General features: G+C 40.6%; 1 protein-coding gene across 1 annotated transcript in view; it reads left to right on the plus strand.

Moving 5' to 3' along the window:
* ABCB11 (ATP binding cassette subfamily B member 11) overlaps window positions 1-21,992 on the plus strand; it is a gene marked incomplete at its 3' end in the record, with an annotated part of 64,561 nt that overhangs the window by 23,040 nt on the left and 19,529 nt on the right. Inside the window, exons 11-16 of the mRNA XM_080689781.1 lie at window positions 1,272-1,475; window positions 3,069-3,239; window positions 4,169-4,379; window positions 5,197-5,257; window positions 10,440-10,539; window positions 18,233-18,397. Of these exons, the coding sequence (XP_080545907.1) occupies window positions 1,272-1,475; window positions 3,069-3,239; window positions 4,169-4,379; window positions 5,197-5,257; window positions 10,440-10,539; window positions 18,233-18,397 (912 nt within the window). The remainder of the gene's footprint in view (window positions 1-1,271; window positions 1,476-3,068; window positions 3,240-4,168; window positions 4,380-5,196; window positions 5,258-10,439; window positions 10,540-18,232; window positions 18,398-21,992) is intronic.

Consider the following 21,992-nt stretch of genomic DNA (forward strand, 5'->3'; position numbering starts at 1 on the left):
CATATTAAACAGCTCCAATGCAGTGAATTCTCTATCATGCATTTAATATTGCACTGATGAGGCAAATATAATAGAATTGTTCTCTTCCGTAGACATTCCCTTCTCATACCACCATCATGACACTATGAGTATAGAGAAATGATTTTTTGATGTTACTCCAACTTATAGTTTCAGTTGTTTTTGAACAACAAAGTTTTAATTGATTAATCTGACCAGAAAACAAGATCTACTATAAAGCATATATACAAGACAGGAATTACTGCTTTTTCTTCTCTTTTGTACTGGGAATTGAACCCAGGAGGATTCTACTTTTGAGCTCCACCCTCAGCTTTTAAAATTTTTTTAAATTTTTTAGTGGCACTAGAGATTGAGCCTGGGGAATTCTTTCTTCAAGATAATACTCTAGCCCTTTTACATTTTTTATTTATTTATTTATTTATTTATTTATTTATTTATTTATTTATTTTTGTGGTGCTGCGGATTGAACGCAGGGCCATTCTACCTACAAGATACACCCCCAGCACTATTTTATTTTTTATTTTGAAACAAGATCTCTATAAGTTGCTAAGGTTGGATTTGAATTTGCTATCCTCCTGTCTCAGCTTCCTAAGTCCTAGGACTATAGGCATGCACCACCATACTTGGCCTATTTTTTGTTGTTGTTGTTGTTTTTGAAAGTTTCACTAGGTTGCTAAGAGTCTCACTACATTAGGGAGGCTGTCCTTGAACCTGTGATCCTTCTGTTTCAGCCTCCCAAGCACTGGAATTAAAGGTGTATACCACCACACCCAGACCTTTTTTATTTCTGAAAGAGTCTCTCTACATTGTTGAGCCTGATCTGAAACCTGAAATCCTCCAGTTTTGGCCTCCCAAATATCAGAATTATAGGCATACACCACCAAGACTGGCACTTATTTCTTACTGTACTTTTGAAATCTCTTTTTATTCAGAAACTTAAAGATTATAAAAACATTTAAAGTATGACTACTCTTTACTGAGGAAGTAGAAACTTGTCCATTCCTGGGCCAATAGTGTTAATCAAGTGACCTTTGCATCATCTGTGTTTCTACAATGAATTTCCCTACAGTGAAACTTGATTTCAAGTACCTATAGTCATACATCCTTAAATGACTGCATCCCAGAATTGCTGCAGTGACAGCCTTGTCAGCCTCTGTGTTTCCTCCCTAGTGGTCAAGGACCATCTATGATTCAGAACCCCAAGAGGGTGCAAGTGGGTGCAAGCGACATGACACCATTCTCCTGCTCTCTAGGTGACCCTGGATGGCCACGACATTCGCTCTCTGAACATCCAGTGGCTGAGAGATCAGATCGGGATAGTGGAGCAAGAGCCAGTTCTCTTCTCCACTACCATTGCAGAAAATATTCGCTACGGCAGAAAAGAGGCGACCATGGAAGACATAGTCCGAGCTGCCAAGGCGGCAAATGCTTACAGCTTCATCATGGACTTGCCGCAGGTACCCCAGCCTTATGTTCCAGGGGAAGCCCAAAAGTGACAAAGGAAAACAGTCACACAGTAATGCACATTTTTCAATGGAAACCCAAATCATTAAATTCTTTATGTACCTATTTTATTTTAAACTTATTACTTAAATTTTGAGAAAGGGTTTCACTATGTTGCTCAGGCTGGCCTTGAACTCATGATCCTCCTGCCTCAGCCTCCTGAGGGGATTGGGTTTTGGCATTCACATTGCATCCAGTGAATTAATTAATTAATTAATTATTATGGTAATTGGGATGGAATCCAGGAGTGTTCTACCTTTGAGCTATATATGACTCTTTTTTTTTTTTGGTAGTGCTGGGGATGCAACCCTTCTAACTTTGGGCTACACTCCCAGACCTATTTTTTATTTTTATTTGGAAACAGGATCTCTTAAGCCAGCGAGGCTGGCTTTGATCCTGTGCAATCCTCCTGTATCTGCCTCTCAAGTGGGGGGATTACAAGTATACAACACCACGCCTGGCTTTTTTTATTCTTTATTTGGTAAAAAAGGGTCTTTCTAAGTTGTTGAGTCTGTCCTCAAACCTGCAATCCTTCTGTCTCAGCTTCCCAAGAATGCCTGGCCATGAGTTATTAAATTTGTTTTTGTTAAGGGAGGACACTGGAGATTGAACTCCAGGGGCATTCTACTTCCAAGCTAAAACCCCAGCCATATTTTATTTTGAAACAGGATCTTGGTAGGTTTCTGAGGCTAGTCTTGAACCTGCGATCCTACTGTCTCAGCCTGCCAAATTCTGAGATTACAGACATGTATCATCATGACCAATTTAAAATTTAATGTCATTTTTTGGTTTCATGCCTGGATATGTACCATGAGTTTTCCCTGTCATCTTAAAACACATTGTTTATATATTTAAAATGTCCCAATCTAGGGAGTTTTCTTTTGGAAAAGATATAGATACCCTTTTCTTTATTCTATCTATTAGCATGTGTCTAAAACAAGGCTAAATCTGCCATATGGCAATATGTGTACAATGCTTTTTTATTTATTTACAGTACTGAGGATAGGATCCAGGGACATTCTACCTTTGAGATACACCCCCAGCCCTATTTTTTATTCTTTTATTTTTGAAACAGGGTTTCACTAAGTTGTGGAGGCTTCAGTAAATAGCTGATGTGGTCCACGAACTACAATCCTCCTGTCTTAGCCTCCCAAGTACTGGGATTACAAGCATACATCACCACGCCGGGCTCATACAATGCTGTATTGATGTCTACTATTGTTGTTCTTTAGTTTTCTTGTGCTTAGACAGTGTCAATATTGTGTCCTCAGAACTGCACCTCACATATTCAAAACAACTCCTCCTACAGCTCCATTCTACACAGCTCCAGCTCCTCCTACAGAACACTATATATATATATATATATATATATATATATATATATATATATATATATCTCCCCTGTTTGGGGAAGGAGTATGACTTTCAGTAAAAGTTGGACTTTGAAAATCCATACTTGATGAGGAAATTAGAAGAGGCTTCATACTCCATTGCTGTCAGGAGCCATCAAATTCTTCTCCCTAAAATCGGTATCACCTTCTTCCTAGCAATTTGACACCCTTGTTGGAGAAGGAGGAGGCCAGATGAGTGGCGGACAGAAACAAAGGGTAGCCATTGCTCGAGCCCTTGTTCGAAACCCCAAGATCCTCCTCTTGGACATGGCCACCTCAGCCCTGGACAATGAGAGTGAAGCTATGGTACAAGCATCACTGAATAAGGTCTGCGGAAAGTCTGAATTTATTTTATAGGTGCATGTGAAAATGCTTGTGTTGCTGCTCAATTGGAGGGGGTGGGAGAAAGTGATACTCTACATGTCTGTGTATCCAGACCCATCATTTAGAAAATATTGGTTGACTATAATCGTCCTCATGTTAAACAGAAAGAAGACAGTTATGATATATTTTCAAAAGCTGCACCTGAAAAATTTAAACCCGTATATGACATCACATGATTTAAACAATTTTTATCTCTCTTTTTTTTTGTGTGTGTGTGGGTTTGGGGATGGAACCCAGGGGCATTTGACCTCCGAGCTACACCCCTGCCCTGTTTTTTATTCTTTATTTAAAAACAGGGTCTCAGTAAGTCGCATAAGGCTTCACTAAGTAGCTAAGGCTATCCCTGAACTGTGATCCTCCAGTCTCACTCAGCCTCCCAAATGCTGGGATTACAAGCATGCACCCCCACGCCTGGCTTTCTCTCTCTTTCTTTTTTAAGCTGTTGATTAATAGCAGCAACCAGACGAATGTGGGATGGGATTTAAGGCTACAACAAAACAAAACAAAACAAAACTGTGTTGGCCTTTTTTGGGGGTAATTGAACCCAGAGAGACATTCTACCTCTGAGCTATATGCCTCAGCCATTTTGTGTTTTGTTCTGAAACAAGGTCTCCCTCCCTAGGTTGATGAGAGTCTCCCTACTTGCTGAGGCTGGTCTTGAATCTGCGACTCTCTTGTCTTAGCCTCCCAAGTACTGGGATTACAGGCGTGTGCCACCATGCCTGAGTCTGTGTTGGCCTTTTCTAATGCCTACACAGCCTATTTAAGGATATTTCAGGAACCAAGGCTGCTGCGGATTCTGGGAAAAGGCGAAGGTCAGAGTCAGCCTTGTCTTGCAGTCTTGTTCAGCGATGCACCGTACTTTCTTCCAGATTCAGCACGGGCATACCATCGTGTCAGTCGCCCACCGCCTGTCCACAGTCAGAGCCGCGGATGTTATCATTGGCTTTGAACATGGCACTGCCGTGGAAAGAGGCACCCATGAAGAACTGTTGGAAAGGAAAGGCGTCTACTTCACTCTTGTCACTTTACAAAGTCAAGGAGATGAAGCCACTAAGAAAGAGGATGTAAAAGGCAAGTGCCGTTTTCTTTTGGTTTGTGTGTCACATTAAGTGGTATTTATGGTGCTTTATGGCAATCTGTTCATATTAATGTACACTATCTGATTCATTCGCCCAACAGCCCTGGCAGGCATTATATAGATAAAGGAAACCACTCAAGCTCCGGAGGTTATTTGATCAAGCAGTAGAGCTAAAGACAAGTCTTCTAATTTTTAATTCTACTCCTTTACCATTGCAAGTACCTTTACCATGGTACTCCATACCATCTTGGGTTAGTCCTGCATACCGCAGGAGTCTCCTTCTTATTAGCTGGGTGAATTAATGACTAAAAGGCTCTATTTTTATCTTCAGGTGTGGATAGATACTTTAGGCCCTAGCACATCTTCTCTTTATCAACCTGAATTTTCAGACTTGGTGGTTACCCCAAGCTAAATTAACCAACCGCTCTAAAGTCCTCCAACCATTTCACATCTGAACCACATTAGGCATAGCTGTTATATGCACTCAACACATACAAGTTGTTCCCGATAAACTTTTTAAAAGTTTGGTGGTTGTATCACTTTTTTTCCATTCTAATGAACTACTTTACATTTTTATAATTCATGCTAAAGATACCTATTTCTACTGAAGTAACAGGCTAGCATGCATTCAAATAACCTTACTGAGTGTTTTGAAAGGTTTTGTGAGAATGTACTAGACAGTTTCCAAGTTTTATTTTTTACAATAAAGTTAACAGAATTACATTCTAGGCAAGCAAAGTAAATGATTCTGTTCACATACAGTTCTGTTTATTATACACACTAAGGAGTGGCTCCTGTTGTGTTGAATAGGAAAAGAAGGAACTGAAGATGAGGTGTACGAGAACACCTTTAGCAGAGGAAGCTATCAAGACAGCTTAAGGTAAGCTTAAGCTGTGCACCCGACTTACAAGTTTTCAAATAGTTTTAGGAGTGCAGGTAATAGCGTGAGTTGAACAAAGAAAGCCCTAGGCAGACACCCAGGCCTTGTGTAGCAAGGATTGCAAATGAAAGCTTTGCTGCCACATTGACATTTATATTTCTAATTCATGGACTTCTGTTTCACTTGGGCTTCTCTGCCTCTAACATATACCACTAGCACTTTTTATTTTTTGTTTTGAAACAAGGTTGGCCTTGAACCTGTGATCCTCCCATCTCAGTATTGATCCTAAAAAGGAGGCTTAAAAAAACAACAACTATGTTTAGTATTTCTCTCACCAAAGCTAGCTGTATTACAAAACACTGTCTTATATGAAGGTCACATTCATGCCTTTAGCTCTATTTCTTAATCTACTGACAAGTAATTGAATTATAAACACTTCTGCTCCCAGAGTAATACATCTGAAGTCAAATCATTCCTGAACTAGATGAAATAAAATGTATTTTAGGTGTGTGTGTGTGTGTGTGTGTGTGTGTGTGTGTGTGTATGTGTGTGGGTGTTAGTTACTGGGGAAAAGAAAATTTCCCTAAATGAGCTATGTAATTTTCTCTGTCTCACTATGTAGGTATTTACTTTGAGAATACATTTTTTGGAATATATTGAATATATTTTTTGTGCTGTTAGTGAGCACTCTTAATCTCTTAAGAGTTTCAGTAAAAATGTTTTCCTAATGTATAATATAAATATATATAATATATATTATATATATAATATATAAATAAATATAAATATGATATAAAAGTGTGTGTATTAAGCAGTCTTCCCAGGAGTATTTGCCCATATTTGAGAAAATATTGGTGAAGATTTTTTTCTCCTTCAGTTAGGAGACAGTTGGGCAGTGGTTGATGGCATCTCTCCTCTGCGGCTCCCTCTATTCCCAGCATAGTTAGTTTAGGACGCTGCTCTGAGCAGACTCAGTCATAGGATTCACTTGGTCAAGACGTGACATTGTTTACTGAAAAGGAGTTAAAGAGACTTCAAACAAAGCAACCAGATAACAACTCAAAGTGGTCAAAACTGATCTTTTCATTTTAATATTCAAAGAATAGTTCACCAAAAGAGAATGTGCTTATTTTTATTTTTATTATTTATTTATTTATGCAGTACTAGGGATGAAACCCAGGGACATTCTACTTCCAAGCTACACCCAGAGCCCTGTTTTTTATTCTTTATTTTGAAATAGGTATCACTGAGTTGCAAAGGGCCTAAGTAGCGGAGGCTGGCTGCAAACCCAGATCCTCCTGTCTTAGTCTCCCAAATGCTGGGATTACAAGAGTGTTCCACCATGCCCGGCTTTATTTGTAAACATAGATAGATACTTCAGGCCCTGGTGTATCTTCTCTTTTTAATATAAATTCTTGCCGGGCATGGTGGTGTACACCGGTAATCCCAGTACTTGGGAGGCTGAGACAGGGGGATGGCAGGTTTAAGACCAGCCTCAGAAACTTTGCAAGACCCTGTTATAAATTAAGAAATAAAAAAGGTCTGGAGGTATAGCTCAGGGGTAGAATGTCCCTACCTAGGTTCAATTCCCATTAAAGTGCTCACTTTCTTGGATTTATTGGGTTTGGAAAATAACAAAGAACAGCTTCAAATTATTGTATAAAGTAAAACCTATAAAAACACCAAAATTATTGGGTTTAATAGACATCTGTCAGTATATTTAATCAAGAATGAAATATTAAAATCAGTCAAGCATGGTGGTACATGCTTGTAATCCAGTACTTGGGAGACTGAGACAGGAGGATTGCAGATAGAAGGACAAGCTCCGCAACTTAGTGAGACCCTGCTTCAAACTAAAAATTAAAATAATACTGAGAATGTAGCTCAGAGGTAGAATGCCCCTTGGTTCAGTTCCCAGTAAAACACATATGCACTAAAATCATTAGAATCACAACCTGAAGATACCAACTAACTTCTTGGAATGACCAGGTACCTCTTTTGGTTATCAGGCTAAAGTAGAGGTGTACCCTATGGTCATATCAACACTTACAATAAATATTTTATTAACTTCTTAAGGTGAACAAAATTCTATCCCATCTAAGTAACTTATTTGCAACTTATTATTTAAAACAGATAACTTTTTTTTGGTGGTGGTGGTACTGGGGTTCCTGGAAGCCCTTCTACCTCCGGGCTCCACTCCCAGACCTGATAACCACTTTAATATAATTTTTAGTTGGCTACAGTTTCCCAGAAATTCTGTATTTTGGTGACTAGGATAAGATCCAGAAATCCTATCTACACACAAAGTAGTTATTAACCTCCTGCAGAGAAAACTTTAGAAGTTTAATCAAAGTGGTCTGTTAAAAATATCTTATTATAAATGCTGACAAGTCTCTTTTTGCTAAAAGATGACTAAATGAAATGTTAATTTGTAGCTTGCATTTTGGATTTAGTCTAATAGCTGAATCCCTCTTCAGATATATATATTTAGGCTCAAGAACAATCTAATGGATAATAGCAAATAATCTTCCAAATAATAAGAGTATTTATTCCCCAAATTAGCATTTTTCTTTGCAGTGGAAAGTGGTATACAGCTTCTGAGAAGGGAGGGAGTGGATGTAAGTTTCTGGAAGGGGTGTGGCAGGGTGCACCCTGGTATTTCGGGCGACTGGTGGCAGCCAGCTGGCAGGTGGAGCGTCTGTCTAGCAGTACATCTACTACTCTTGGTCATGTGACAGCCGGTGCTAGATAGATGGAATGGCTTGGGAAAATGAGAGAGACTTAAGAAATGTAAGGTTAAAGTAATAGAAACCCAAAGGGACAGGGATCTAGCTCATCTCATGCTCAGAACTGGGAAGTAGTCAGTTATATCTTGACATTCTCTCCTTCTCCACCCATTTCTACCTTGGTGTCCATTTCTTCTGGTTTGCTTTTTAGATCTATGACCATGCATCTCACCCTTATCACACATCCTATCTTCTGGAGAAGATATCCCAGCATTAGTTACCTAACCCAAAGAAATAACTCTGTAAACTTTCAGGCCATGTGGAAAGAAATGGGGGTGTCCCAGAGGCCAGTCTGAGGACAGGAGTGGGGCTGGGGGTGGGGGGGTTCATGCCGTATCATAATGAGACTTGGCAAGGGTTTGAATGCGCCAGAACAAGGAAGAGCGAGGACTTCAGGTAGATGCACAGGTGACTGAGAGGATGGCAGTGCCACTTATAGAACGTGGGGACAAACTAGAGTAAACATGTCAATGCGTTACAGCTTTCCTAAGAAGCCTGGATGAGCAAATAATTGCAGGCACACCTCAATAATTTATTTTAGTGTAATTTTCCCTCGATATAAAATGGCAGGGGAACACCTGCCCAATGATGCTTCGGGACAGGACACACCTAAGGTGCGTCCCTCCTTGTCCCTCCCTTCCCTGCTCAGCTCTGCGTCAGGGTTGGCTGCATTTTTTAAGAAGCCTCTTTCCTAGCTACTCCCAATGTGGTGTGCTTTCAGGTAACCTAGAAGAGAATGGGAGTCTCCTTCCCAGGATCTCCGGAGGTGGGCGGAGGGAGGGGGAATCCAGAGCCCATCGCAGCCTGTGCTTGTTGTGCACTGAGTATATTAACAAGTAACCCTGTTCTGGCTCTCTCCATGTTTCTCTTTATACTGTCTTCTCCATCAGAAACTTTCTTCCCTCTGGTCTACAAATACTCAACGCCTACCTTGGCTACTTCTTCCACGCGGCTCTCTTGTAACACCTGCCCTGTGTTTCTTTTCCCCTTGAATTTCTAAAATCTCTTTTCAGACCTGCTTTAGAGCACTTATCACGTTCTTCCTACATCAGGCTCAGGAATTTCTGTAAAACTTAAATTCCTTCAGGAAGAAGCCTGTGATGGACTCGCCATTTTGTCCCCAGGACCTAGCCTTGGTTTGCATGCCATAGGTCCGTGGAAGCTTCTGTTGACTTGTGGGCTGGTGGGCTCTAACCTCTTCGTACCACTTGTTGCTCCAGTCCCTCCTCACCCATCCTTGTTTACACAGGTTGTCCCACAGAAGGGACTGAAGATTTGTTTTGAGTTCCACACTCCTTGCTTGGTCATTGCTACCTTTATATCTGTTGAATGAATGAATGAATGAATGAATGAATGAACACATTTAGCTAAATTACATTTCAGTAAGATCTGTGTTGATGCATCTCTGTGGGTGGTGTGTAGTCTGGAAACAATCTCACTAGAGCCCCTATTATTTCCTTCTACTAGTTCATTCATATCCAGGTGGCAGCCTACTAAAGTAAACATTAGGAGTATACATTAGGAGTATATATCAAGAATATCAGAGAGGGAGGGAGGGAGGGAGGGAGAGAGAGAGAGAGAGAGAGAGAGAGAGAGAGAGAGAGAGAGAGAGAGAGAGAAAGAGAGAGAGAGAAGAGAGAGAGTGAAAAGAGAGAGAGAGAGAGAGAGAGAGAGAGAGAGAGAGAGAGAGAGAGAGAGAGAGAGAGAATATAAATAAGCATGAATCAAAACTACTACCTAATCGGGCATGATGGTACATGCCTATAATCTAGTACTTGGGAGGAACAGACAGGAGGATCATAGGTTTGAGGCCAGCCTCAGAAAATTAGTGAGACCCTGTTTCAGAAATAAAGTAAGGCTGGAGGTCTTACTCAGAGGTAGAATATCCCTAGGCTAAATCTCCAGTAAACACACACACACACACACACACACACACACACACACACACACATCCACACACATGCACGTGCACACATACACACACACATACATACACACATACACATACATACACCCCTAAGTGAGAGGGAAGTAAACATGGGGGGGTCATGGCTTCTGTCATGGTGGCAGCTAGCAGAAGCATGTGAGTGTGGGGCATCCTGGAGCCTTGTGCCTTCTAGTGGATGGGTGGGTCAAGGATGCTTCTCTTCCCTTTCTCCCTCCCCAGATGCATCTGAGTCTGGGTACAGCAGGTACAGAGCTCAGGGCCTAGGGCAATCAACCTGATTAGCTCTTACCTAAGAACAGTTCTGTCAAACCTAACTGGGAAGCTCCTTCCCTGGTTGCCATACAAACATTTCTATTTATTAGTGTATGATGTCAACTCGGACAGGCTTGAGTCCTGTTCCAGCCTGCCCATCATCTACAGACTCTCCCATCTTTCTATTTATTTACAGAGCTTCCATCCGGCAGCGCTCCAAGTCTCAGCTTTCTCAGCTGGCACACGAACCTCCGATAACTGTCATTGATCATAAATCGACTTATGAAGACAGAAAGGTCAGGCACCAATTGCTCAAGGGGGGGATGGAAGAAGTCCCTCCTGAGGATCACTCTGAGACCTTTAAACCTGAGCATATGTTTTCTAGATGTATATCTAGTAATGGCTCACTAAGTCAGAATGTATAGTAGAACATGAAGACCTGGTGAACACTCTAAATTTTACATTTTTTTTAAAAAAGAAATACAAATTAGTTGATTCACTGCTTTAAAGAATACATGTTAGTGAGGCATGGTGGTACATGCCTGTAATTCCAGTACTTGGGAAGCTGTGACAGGAGGATTACAGGTTGGAAGACAGTCTCAGTAATCAGTAAGACACTCATCAACCTAGTAAGACCCTGTTTCCAAATAAGAAATAAAATTGGGCTGGGGGTATAACTCAAAGGTAGTTTGCCTCTGGGTTGAATCCCCAGTGCCACAAAAAAATAAAAAATTAAAAAATATATGTCAACTAAAACTAGACTATTAAGGGTTAAGTTAAAAGTTTTTAGATGAACCATCCTAATAAACACAGAAAATGTGCTCAGAATATGTATTTATCAAATTATTTGCTTATATGAAGGTATCCTTTTAACGTTTAAAAAAATACCCCTAAATTTTTTTCTCAAAAATTTTCATCTTCCTTTTAAATTAGAATAAAATTGGTAAAAGCTGGGCATGGTGGTACACACTTGTAATCCCAGTACTTGGGAGGCTGAGACATGAGGATTGCAGGTTCAAAGCCAGCCCCAGCAACTTAGTGAGGCTGTCGGTAACTTAGTGAGATCTTGTTTCCAAATAATAAAATAAAAAGGGTTGGGAGTATAGCTTGGAGGTAGAATGCCCCTGAGTTCAATCCCCAGTACCACACACACAAACACAAAGAATAAAACTGGTAAAAGTATTTGGTCAACAAAGGTACTTGATAAGGCTAGACCTTATATAAAACATCGCACTTTTTGAATTACAGAGGTCTGTTAGGTCTTTGTTCATGGGCACTTGTTTACTCCACACAATTTTAAAATAATTGTTTTATGATGTATTTTAAATATCACTATTAATTTTAATATAAGTTCAAAATAGCATAAAAGTTTAAGAGATGAAAGGGGACTCAGCATAGATAGCAATCTGAAGGCTTCATCCTGAGGATGCACGCGGCCCTGCTGGCTCCTTGAAGCCTTTCCTGGCCCAAGAGACTCTCACCTTCCAACGCTATAAGCCCTTCATTAGAAACTTCTCATGGAAAATTTCTTATTGAGCTTTGTGTAAAGTCAGGTTGTCTCCTCTCGTTACTAAATCATAAACTTCTTAAATTTAGCAACTTTATCTTAATTGTCTTTGAATCACTTTGGGCACTTAGCCCAGAGCTGCACCAACTAGGACATCCGGAGATTTTTCAATTAGAATGAAATGTAATGCCTACAATAAAATAAAACCCTAATATTTATCCAAGCAAATAAGTCAGAGAATATTTTAATTACAAACACATGCATTATGCATGATGTAATTTTTAAATTCTCTTCAGTAACATTCCAACATGTAAGAGATAATTATAGACACTGGTTCATGAAGGAAATATTTGGGATAAAGCACAGTACTATTTATGATCTTCTGACTATGAAAGATGGATTATTAAGACTTTCTTTGTTTCCATGTGTTAATATTGAATAAATTGAGGTCTCGGTAACTAATGGAGTCGGTTTAAATAATTCCAAAGAACACTCTTCAGAGCAGTGGGCTGAATCACAGTGAGAGAAAATACATTTTGCAATGTATTTGGTTTCTTACTGCACTGTGACATTAAAGACTCTTCTCCCTTCCTAGGTCTGGAAATAGCCATTTCATTTATATCCACAATGGTGTCACAGATAAGAGGTTATGAAACATTATATGAGGAATTTAATAGAGAAAAATTTGAAATTTAAATGTAAATATAAAAGCACTGAGCATATTATATTTTTCTCACTTTTTTTGCCTAGTTTCTGGGTAAATGTTTGGTAAGAGTCAGAGAAGAAGGGAGGAAGGGGAAGCAGAGTGAGCTTTTTTCTTTAGTTTAAGTTAATGAGCGGCCTAGAAACAAGAACCATCAGAGGCTAGAGATCTGGAGAAGAGACGTCCAGAGTTTTAATGCAGCAAAAGCTCTGAAGGAAGTCATCAAATGAAATGAAATCTGAATTAATATAGGAATTAGTTTTAGAGACATTAAAATGTTCCATATTAAGCCAGGTGTGGTGGTGCACGCTTGTAATCCCAGCACTCAGGAGGCAAAGATCAGAAAATCGCAGTTTGCAGAGAGATTCAGCTATTTGGCAAGGCCCTTTGCAACTCAGTGAGACCCTGTTTCAAAAATAAAAAAGACTAAAAACTAGTGCTGGAGGTGGAGCTCAGAGGTACAGTGCCCCAGGGTTCCATCCCTGGTACTGCAAAAAAAAAAAAAAAAAAAAAAGAAAAGAAAAAAAAAGTTCCATATTATACTTTACTTGTCAGCATTATAAATTAAGAATAAAACCATAAAATCAGCTACATGTCAACCAGTATAATTTTTAAAAAGATGCTACTTTATATTCTCTCTAGATAAGAAAGATAGGAAGAGAAAAATTATAAGAAAATTGATTTTATTTTGCTAATACTCCAAGAGGAAAAGATTTCATCTTAATACTGTTTGTAGGATAATTGTATCAGAGCTAGTCATCTTTTTAAAAAAAATGGAAACTACAGATTTAGTGTTAATAAAACCTGTCTAATGAAATTTGGAATCTCAAGTGACATCGTATGGGTAAAAGTTGCTCAGTTTTAGTATCTTAAAGTATTTTAATCCTTCGTTAAATTCTGCAAGCACCACTATTGGCAAACTCCTTTCTTTTTTCCATTTTGATAGAGAAGACCTAATCTCTTCTGTTGATGAGTAAACATTCTATCTTACATTGCTGAAGATCTACTCACACAAAGTGCTATCTCCACCTTGTGGTGTCTTAGAGCATTGTCTAGGAATGCCCAGAAGGGACCAGGTTAGAAGCGTGTGCTTCCCAACTCCACCTGGGGTTACTCACCTAAAGACTCAGTTAACCAGTGATACAACTAGGTCCATTTCTCCTCACCCTCCAAACTGTACCCTTCATTCTCAGAAACGGAGTCATATCTTAGATATAATATCCATAAGGTTAAGTTTAGGCTAAGAGAAACATGTAGGCTAGTGGTGTCAGTCTCTACTACTTATCCAGCTTTCTCAGGAAAACTAAAAATAAAAGGGCAGACTCTATATGAGGTCAAGACATTAGTAATCTATAATTTCATCACAACCAACCTTTGAGATAGGATTCAAGCCTTGGTGAAGACAAGGAAAGAGAGAGTACCCGTATAAATGACTATCGGTATTTGTTCATTTGGAAAAATCTTGGCTCCTTTGTCTTCCATTATTTTTGCCATCAAATCTTCAATTTTTTATTAAATCAGGAGATTCCTGTCAATAGAAATACAAAAACTAGTGTAACAAAGTATAGAAATCAAGACACAAGATTCAAGTAGAGAGTTATATTTTCCCCTGACCCACACATGAAACCTAAAAGGGGACATGGGGGAAAGCCCATCATCAGCACTGAACCATCTTGCATGGCCCGTGAGCAGTCAGGAATCTTAAACGTTCTGTTGCATGTGCGCACCATGGGCATAAAAGCTTCATTCACTCTTTCATCTACTACACATCCACTGCGCTCATCAGGTGCTTGGTACTGTGTCGGGGATACAAAGATGAACAAGCACTATGGTCACTCTGCCTGCCATGGAGTTGCTAACTCGTGCTTCTTTACATAGCATAGGAAAAAACCAAAGAAACAAAAAACACCCTGCACAAATTGCTACAGTAGAGTCTGTACTCTGCAGTGAGGGTGCGAATAGAAACTTGATAATGTTGCCTCTCTATAGGAGTTACCTATTGGCTGTTCATTTATTCAGCTCCCTTTATATTTAGTTTTTCAAAGTCCAAGGTAAAATGTTTCTTTACTGAATGGCTTTAATTATATTTTAAAGTTTTGTTTAATCCTCTACTGCTCATTCATCGATATCAAATGTAATACACTCAAAAGTCTGTTTTTTAGGAACTGATTTTCTAGTTTTTACATCATTCAGGTCTTCCAGTTGCATTTGGTGGGGAGGTTAGGGTATGGTTTCCTTTAAAGTCAGTTTATTTTTAGCATAAGGAGACAATTATTTAAATTGGTACTTTTCATTTCTTGTTTATCTTGAAATAAAAACTACTGGGCAAACTGAGTGTGATGCCTGTAATCCCAGTACTTGGAAGGCTGAAGCAGTGTGGTCACAGATTCAAGAACAGCTCCAGCCAATTAGCAAGACCCTGAGCATTTTAGCAAGACCTGTTTCAAAATATAAAATATAAAGCCAGGCATGGTGGCACACACTTGTAATCCCTGTGTTTGGAAGCTGAAACAAGAGGCTCCAGGTTCACAGCCAGCCTCAGCTACTTAGTGAGGCCCTCTGAAACTTAGTGAGACCCAGTTTCAAAGTAAAGAATACAAAATTGTTCTGGAGGTGTAGTTCAGAGGTAGAATGCCCCTGGGTTCAATCTCCAGTACCGATATAGATATGGATATAGATGTAGATATAGATATAGATATAAATGGTTGGTACTCACAAAATAAAATTAAATAGATAGGGCTGGGGATGTAGCTCTGAGGTAAAACACCCCTGAGTTCAAATAAAACAAAACAATCTAATAGAAAAAAAGTTTCATACTGCTTTAAGTTATCTTAGGTATTATTGCTTTGGATTAGGGATAACTCTGTGTGTCAGAAAGTCAGGAAAGTTTCCATCCCGTCACACTATGGGTGGGCTATCCTGTTGGGCAGTGTTTCTTGGAAGTATTGGAGTTTAATGTCACTGGGGAGCAAGTAGAACCCACTGCGTGTTAATGTGTCTTCACAAGCCTGGAAGCAAACCCTTAGGTGGTGCAGCACAGCTGACATATCCCAAAGTCCAACTATAGAATCGTAGACACTCTAGACATTTAGTGGTAGGAGGAATGTTGGAGATCACATACCACTGAGGCTTCTACAAACTGAGCCTTGGTCACCAGAATTACCTGAAGGATATATTTTAAAGTTCAGATTCATGCTGGACCACTGTGGTACATGCCTGTAATCCCAGGCTGACACAGGAAGGTGGCAGGTTCCAGGCCTCTCTTAGCAACTTAGTGAGACCCTGTTTAAAAATAAAAAAATAAAAAGAGCTGGGAGTGTAGCTTGGAGGTAGAATGCCACTGGGCTCAATCTCTAGTATATAAAAAAAAGTACAAATTCACACTGAAGACCTGCTGAGTTGGGAGTTCTGATGATGACAGCCAGAACTCAGTGTTTTAATAATCAGCCCTCATAACTCTGAACTTCCGAATCTGGACACCAGCCTCCGTCTGGAATGGAAAGGCTCTGCTATTATGCTCTGCGATAAGCTACCTAATGAGCCTGCTGAAACTTCATGGATGCTGGCAGAACACGTGAGAGCTTGGAGTCAGAGATAAAGGTCTCGGTTACCCAGATCCACAGCAGTAGGTGCAGCTTAGCATTTTGCACTTGTTCCTCAGTTCAAGCCCCAGTTCCCACAAGGTGATGCAAAGAGGGCCAGAGGATGTCAGCAAGTGGGGTGGAGATGCGCAAGAGAAGCCCTGGGCTTGAGCAGCCTGGATCTTTAGATGGATCAGAAGGGCTCACAGCTTGGAGTGAAGGCTCCACCCCTTTCTTCTAGTGTTGTTTGCTATACAAACAGCCTTGTTACAAGAGTCTGAACAAAGGTACTCCATGCCTCTGCTTACAAAATATGCAGAAATATGAAAGCCCAGAAAGACTGTGTCCTGGTCCAACTCGCTTTAGAGAAGAGTACCTGGGGCTCAGAGAACTGCAGCGCTTGGTGACCTGTTCCACTGGCAGCCACGAGGCGCTGCCCGAGCACCTTGTTCATCCTCTGCGTGCTCCACATGTGCTTTCCCAGGCATCTTTCTTCTCTCTGGCCTTGGTGGCCTGAAATTAGTGAGCTGTCAGAGATGAAATAATGGAGCAGAAGGATTTTCTGCGCAAGTGAGTAGTAATGACAAGGTGCAAATGATGAAGCAGCCTGGAGAGAGCCTCAAACGGAGGCGATGGTGAATCTGTCCCCAGCCGAGCTGCCGTCCCCCAGCCTATCTGGCTTGCAGCTATAATGAATGGACAAGACACCCGGCTTTTATTTAAATTGAATGGGTAATGGCGACTTTGACTTTGTAAGCCAAGGGGAAGTTTTTTGAAGAGCTTTGCTGTTATCTAGTCCTACTATTCAGCCACCTAAAAAACATAAATTACTATGTGTTAGTGAAAGAACATTCATGAATGGTTTATAGTCAATTAACTGTAGATACTTTTAGTATATTTTAATAACATTTAAAAAAATCAGTACTAATCTATATAAGCCACCCAGAACTCTTTCTCAAACAGAGTGAGTAGTGATTTTAACAAAGTATCGGATCAATAGGGCTAAAGACCAGGCATTGAGTAATACTGATAGCAAGGGAAAATGATGGGTAAAACAGTAGGGTTCTAAATGTGATATTTACTTTCAAGAAGAGAAAAGTTGCTAATCATGACTCTCTATGACAACTAAAAAGGTCAGAACAGGAAAATACTAATTCTCATTCCTCATGAGAAAAATGTGCAGTTTGGAAATCCAGATGGAGTTTTGGTTACTTTGGGGCACTAATTAAGAAAACCTTACTGAAAGCAAGTCAGTGATAACTGTTGACACCACTTTAAAAACTGTCAATTATTTTGTTTCAGATATACTGCCCTGCCTCAGAGGGCTAGCCAGTTACTGAGGTACAGAACCTTGACATTTTTTGTGTGTTACTGGGGATGGAACTCAGGGGCATTCTACTTTGGAACTACACCCTCAGCCCCCTTTTTTTATTCTTTATTTTAAAACAGGGGCTCACTAAGTAGCTGAGGCTCTCTGTGAACTGAGATCCTCTTGTCTCAGCCTCCCAAATGCTGGGATTACAAGTGTGTGCCACCGCGCCCAGCCAAATCTTAACATATATAAAAAATACATCTTGAAAATTTCTCAGGTCTCTCATGTTTAAATACACAATAGTAGCCGGGCGTGGTGGCGTACGCTTGTAATCCCCGCGCTTGGGAAGCTGAGACAGGAGGAGCGCGCAGGTTCGAAGCCAGCCTCAGCTACTTAGTGAGGCTTTCAGCAACTTAGTGAGACCCTGTTTCAAAATAAAATATAAAACAGGGCTGCGAGTATAGCCTGGAGGTAGAAAGCCTCTGGGTTCCACCCCCAGTACCACACACACAAAAAAATAAAAATAAAAAAATAACTACACAATAGTAAAAGATTTTATAATTAGAATTTGTTACTTTCAGAGATCTAATGTATTTATTACTCTCTGAGAGTTGGTACTTATGTAATTGTGAAATGAGAACTATAGACTCTCATCGGCTGAGCAGTCCTGGAGGTCCTGTTCCATCCAAGTCATGATCCAGCCCCTTGCAACTCCAAACCCTTCCTCAAAAAGTAACTCACACTCAGAGATCTTTGAAGTCACCTGTGACCAATCAAGCAGCGACTCAACCCTATGAGTGCCAAAGGGTCTTCTGTAGAGTAAGAGAATAAGCAGAATGTCTATGTGCAAATCTGGATGATTAATGTAAACCTGTTTCCCCTCAAGGATGAGGAGATTCTTACAGAAGAACAAGTTGAGCCTGCCCCGGTGAGAAGGATTATGAAACTCAATGCTCCAGAGTGGCCCTACATGCTGGTAGGGTCTGTGGGTGCAGCTGTTAACGGGGCAGTCACACCCCTTTATGCCTTTCTGTTCAGCCAGATTATTGGGGTAAGCAAACAGCTGGAATAGCTTTCTCTTCCTTATACCTTCTGTTTTTGTATCTATGGCTCTTAATAATATTTGATAGGTTAACTCTTTGCTTTAACATCCTTAGCCTTTTTTCCCCTAGACCTCTCCCCCCATCTCTAGAGGATGAAGAGTTTGTTGGGTCTCCATCTCACAGAGGGTAAGAAGGTGGCATTGAAGCCGGGCGTGGTGGCGCACACTTGTAATCCCAGTACTTGGGAGGCTGAGGCAGGAGGATCACAGGTTATGGGCCAGCCTCACCTACTTAGTGAGGCCCTCTGCAACGTAGTGAGACTCTGTTTTAAAATAAAAGATAAAAATTAGGGCTGGGGGTATAGCTAAGAGGTAGAACTCCCTTGGGTTCAATCCCCAGTATTGCAGTGCCAGCTGTGTTGGCACATGCTTGTAATCCCAGTTCTTGGGAGGCTGAGACAGGAGGCTCACAGGTTCAAAGCCAGCCTGGGCAACCTGGAGAGGGTTTCAGCAACCTAGTGAGACACTGTTTCCAAATAAGAAATAAAATTGTTCTGGGGGTGTAGCTCGGAGCTAGAATGCTCCTGGGTTCAATTCCCAGTACCACAAAAAGAAGAAGAAGAAGAAGAAGAAGAAGAAGAAGAAGAAGAAGAAGAAGAAGAAGAAGAAGAAGAAGAAGAAGAAGAAGAAGAAGAAGAGGAGGAAGAGGAAGAGGAGGAGGAGGAGGAGGAGGAGGAGGAGGAGGAGGAGGAGGAGGTTGTGGCACTGAGTACTTTTTTGGGGGCTGACAGGGCACTAGAAGAGTCATGTTGCCTGTAAAAGAAATTGTACTATTACTGTGGATTTAGAGCTAGAAGGGGGTGATTTGCCTGTATGCAAACCAAATCAGAATGCAAAGCTGGTCTGCTAAATAATACAGAGGAATTTTAGGCAACTTTCAGTCTCGCTGAGCAGCTGAGGCACAAAATATAACTTTAATAGGTGTTCATGAGTCGTGTATAATTCTCTGTGCTCATACTGATTGTGTTGAAGGGGAAAGTGGGGAGAAAACAAGAAAGACATAAAAGTAAGACAGGGAGGAAGAAGAAGCTTATTTCATTATTTCACTTCCTAGAAATGTTTATATTCTCCATCAGACTTTACTGCTAAATAAACTGCAAAATTGTATTAGGCACTCTCTCAGGACTTTATGTACAACAGCTTATTTATGTTTCCTAATAATCATCTGCAATAGAGATTCTTATTATTCCATTTTATAAAGGAGCAAACCAAGGCCCAGGGAACTTAGGATAGCAAATGACAGGGCTGGGGTTCAAATCCAGCCAATGAGACTATGAACTGGATCCTGATAAACCTTATTATTGCAAAATTAGTTACCAAGATGCTACCATACTCTCTTAGTTGGTACACCCCCCCACACACACACACACAGGTCAACAAAGAAGGAAGTCTAGAAACTAAAGAATATTAACTTATGCATGGTGACATAAACAAGGAATTTTACTGGTTCACCATACCAGAGTTTAGTTACATGATAAAAGCTTGAGTTTTAGTTTCTTCTCTACAACTCTCTCTAGTTACTCTCAATAGACATCCTAGTCATAAAAAAAAATGTCCCCATAAACATGGGTTATATAGAAAGACCTGGAAAATTCACAAACAAAAGTCCGTGGGTGGACCTAAACACCTCAAAGGGTAGGCTCCAACAGCCCTCACTTTAATGTTCATGTTGTCCCCTTGTGGTAGGTGAGAAAAGCACCTTATTTTGATAGAGGTAGGAAATTGGAAAAAAAAAAAAAAGAGAGAGACCTTCAATTCTAGTTAATTGAATTTCTAATATGTGGTACCAACCACATCCTTTTATGATGAAAGAATTTTAAACAATTAATTAAATCCCTCAATTTCCTCACGAGTATAGTATCCAAAGTAATGTTCATGTGGCCACTCAACAGACATTGGTTGTCTACCTGAGACACCACACTCAGGACTCTGGAATGCCATGTCAGTTGTATTTCTTTCCCCAATGGAGTCTCCAGTCTATGAAGAAGACACAGTCAACCAAAAAATCCACTCATCATTCAACACATATTTGTTGGTGACTTCCAGTTTGCTAAGCCCTGTTGCTGAGGTTAGGGATAGATAGAAGACAAGAAGATGAGGACTTCTCCCTGAAAAACTGCCATTCTAGCAGGGAGAGGCTCTTGGCATGAATCTTGCTGAGCAGTGAGGCAGGTTTAGAATGTGTAGGAAATAGGGGTAAATCTGAAAGGACTAAAGCTTACTTATGCTCCAGATGTTTACTTTTTTGTTTTGTTTTTGTGTTTTGAGACAGAGTCTTCCTGGGTTGCGCAGGCTGCCCATGAACTCCTGGGCTCAAGAGATCCTTTGTCTTAGCCTTCCCAGCAGCTGAGACTGCAGAGATGTTCCATCATGTCCAGCTTCTGATGTTTGCTTTTTAAAAGAAACCCAGAATATCAGCTTTGCTGATTATCTTCTCCTTTACTAAAGCAGAGTAGAGAAGAATATATTCACCCAAACACTGTATATGAGCTGCCTTGGGAAGAGTCCTGCACTCCCTGACAGGAGGCCTATCCAGCCGCTGTACTGGCTTCTTACCACGTTCCCTATGCCCTGGGTCACATCATGGGCCCACTGCTCTGGGCCTCGGCTTCCTCAACTATAAAATGAAGAGTGGACAAAGATGATTGAAAAGCTATCTTACAGCTCTACTAGCCTATGAAATGGCCAAGTCATTTTTTTTTTTTTTTGGTGGTACTGGGGTTCCTGGAAGCCCTTCTACCTCTGGGCTACACTCCCAGACCTATTTTTACATCTTTTTATTTGGAAACAGGGTCTCCTAAGCCAGCGCGGCTGGCTTTGAACCTGCACGATCCTCCTGTCTCTGCCTCCCAAGCGCGGGGATTACAAGCGTGCGCCACCACGCCCGGCAGGCCAAGTCATTTTTAAAACTGACAATTCAGCTAAAGCTCTTGCCGTTCTTCAACTCCCACTTGGTCAATGGTGGAGAGAATGTCCTCTGTGACTATTCCGGTTGCAACCAGAAATCCTAGGCTGGGCTTAGATGGAGCGATCTGTTTTTTCAAAGACTGCAGGGCCAGAGGAGCAGGATATAGTTGGTGAAATCGTGGCTTATCATTAATGTGCTCACAGAGTTATATTTGCTAAAAGAAATATGCTAAGCAAGTTACTTTCTCCTTCTTTGTAAAGAAGAACATTTTTTTTTTTTTTTTTTTTTTGGTGGTACTGAGGTTCCTGGAAGCCCTTCTACCTCCGGGCTACACTCCCAGACCCATTTTTACATCTTTTTTTATTTGGAAACAGGGTCTCTTGAGCCCGCGCTGCTGGTTTCAAACCTGTGTGATCCTCCTGTCTCCACCTCCCAAGCGTGGGGATTACAAGCGTGTGCCACCATGCCCGGCAAAGAAGAACATTTCTATTTGTCTTTTAACATAAGGATCACATTTTACCAGTAAACTCAGGATGCTGTGTTTTTAGTTTATTTTTAATTGTTCTATTTTCATTCTGACATACCCGAAAGGTACAATATTCACATGTGGCCTGTTGAGGCCACACTGCAGGACAT

This window comes from Muscardinus avellanarius (genome assembly GCF_963383645.1).
Source record: "Muscardinus avellanarius genome assembly, chromosome: 2".
Taxonomy (NCBI): Eukaryota; Metazoa; Chordata; class Mammalia; order Rodentia; family Gliridae; genus Muscardinus; species Muscardinus avellanarius.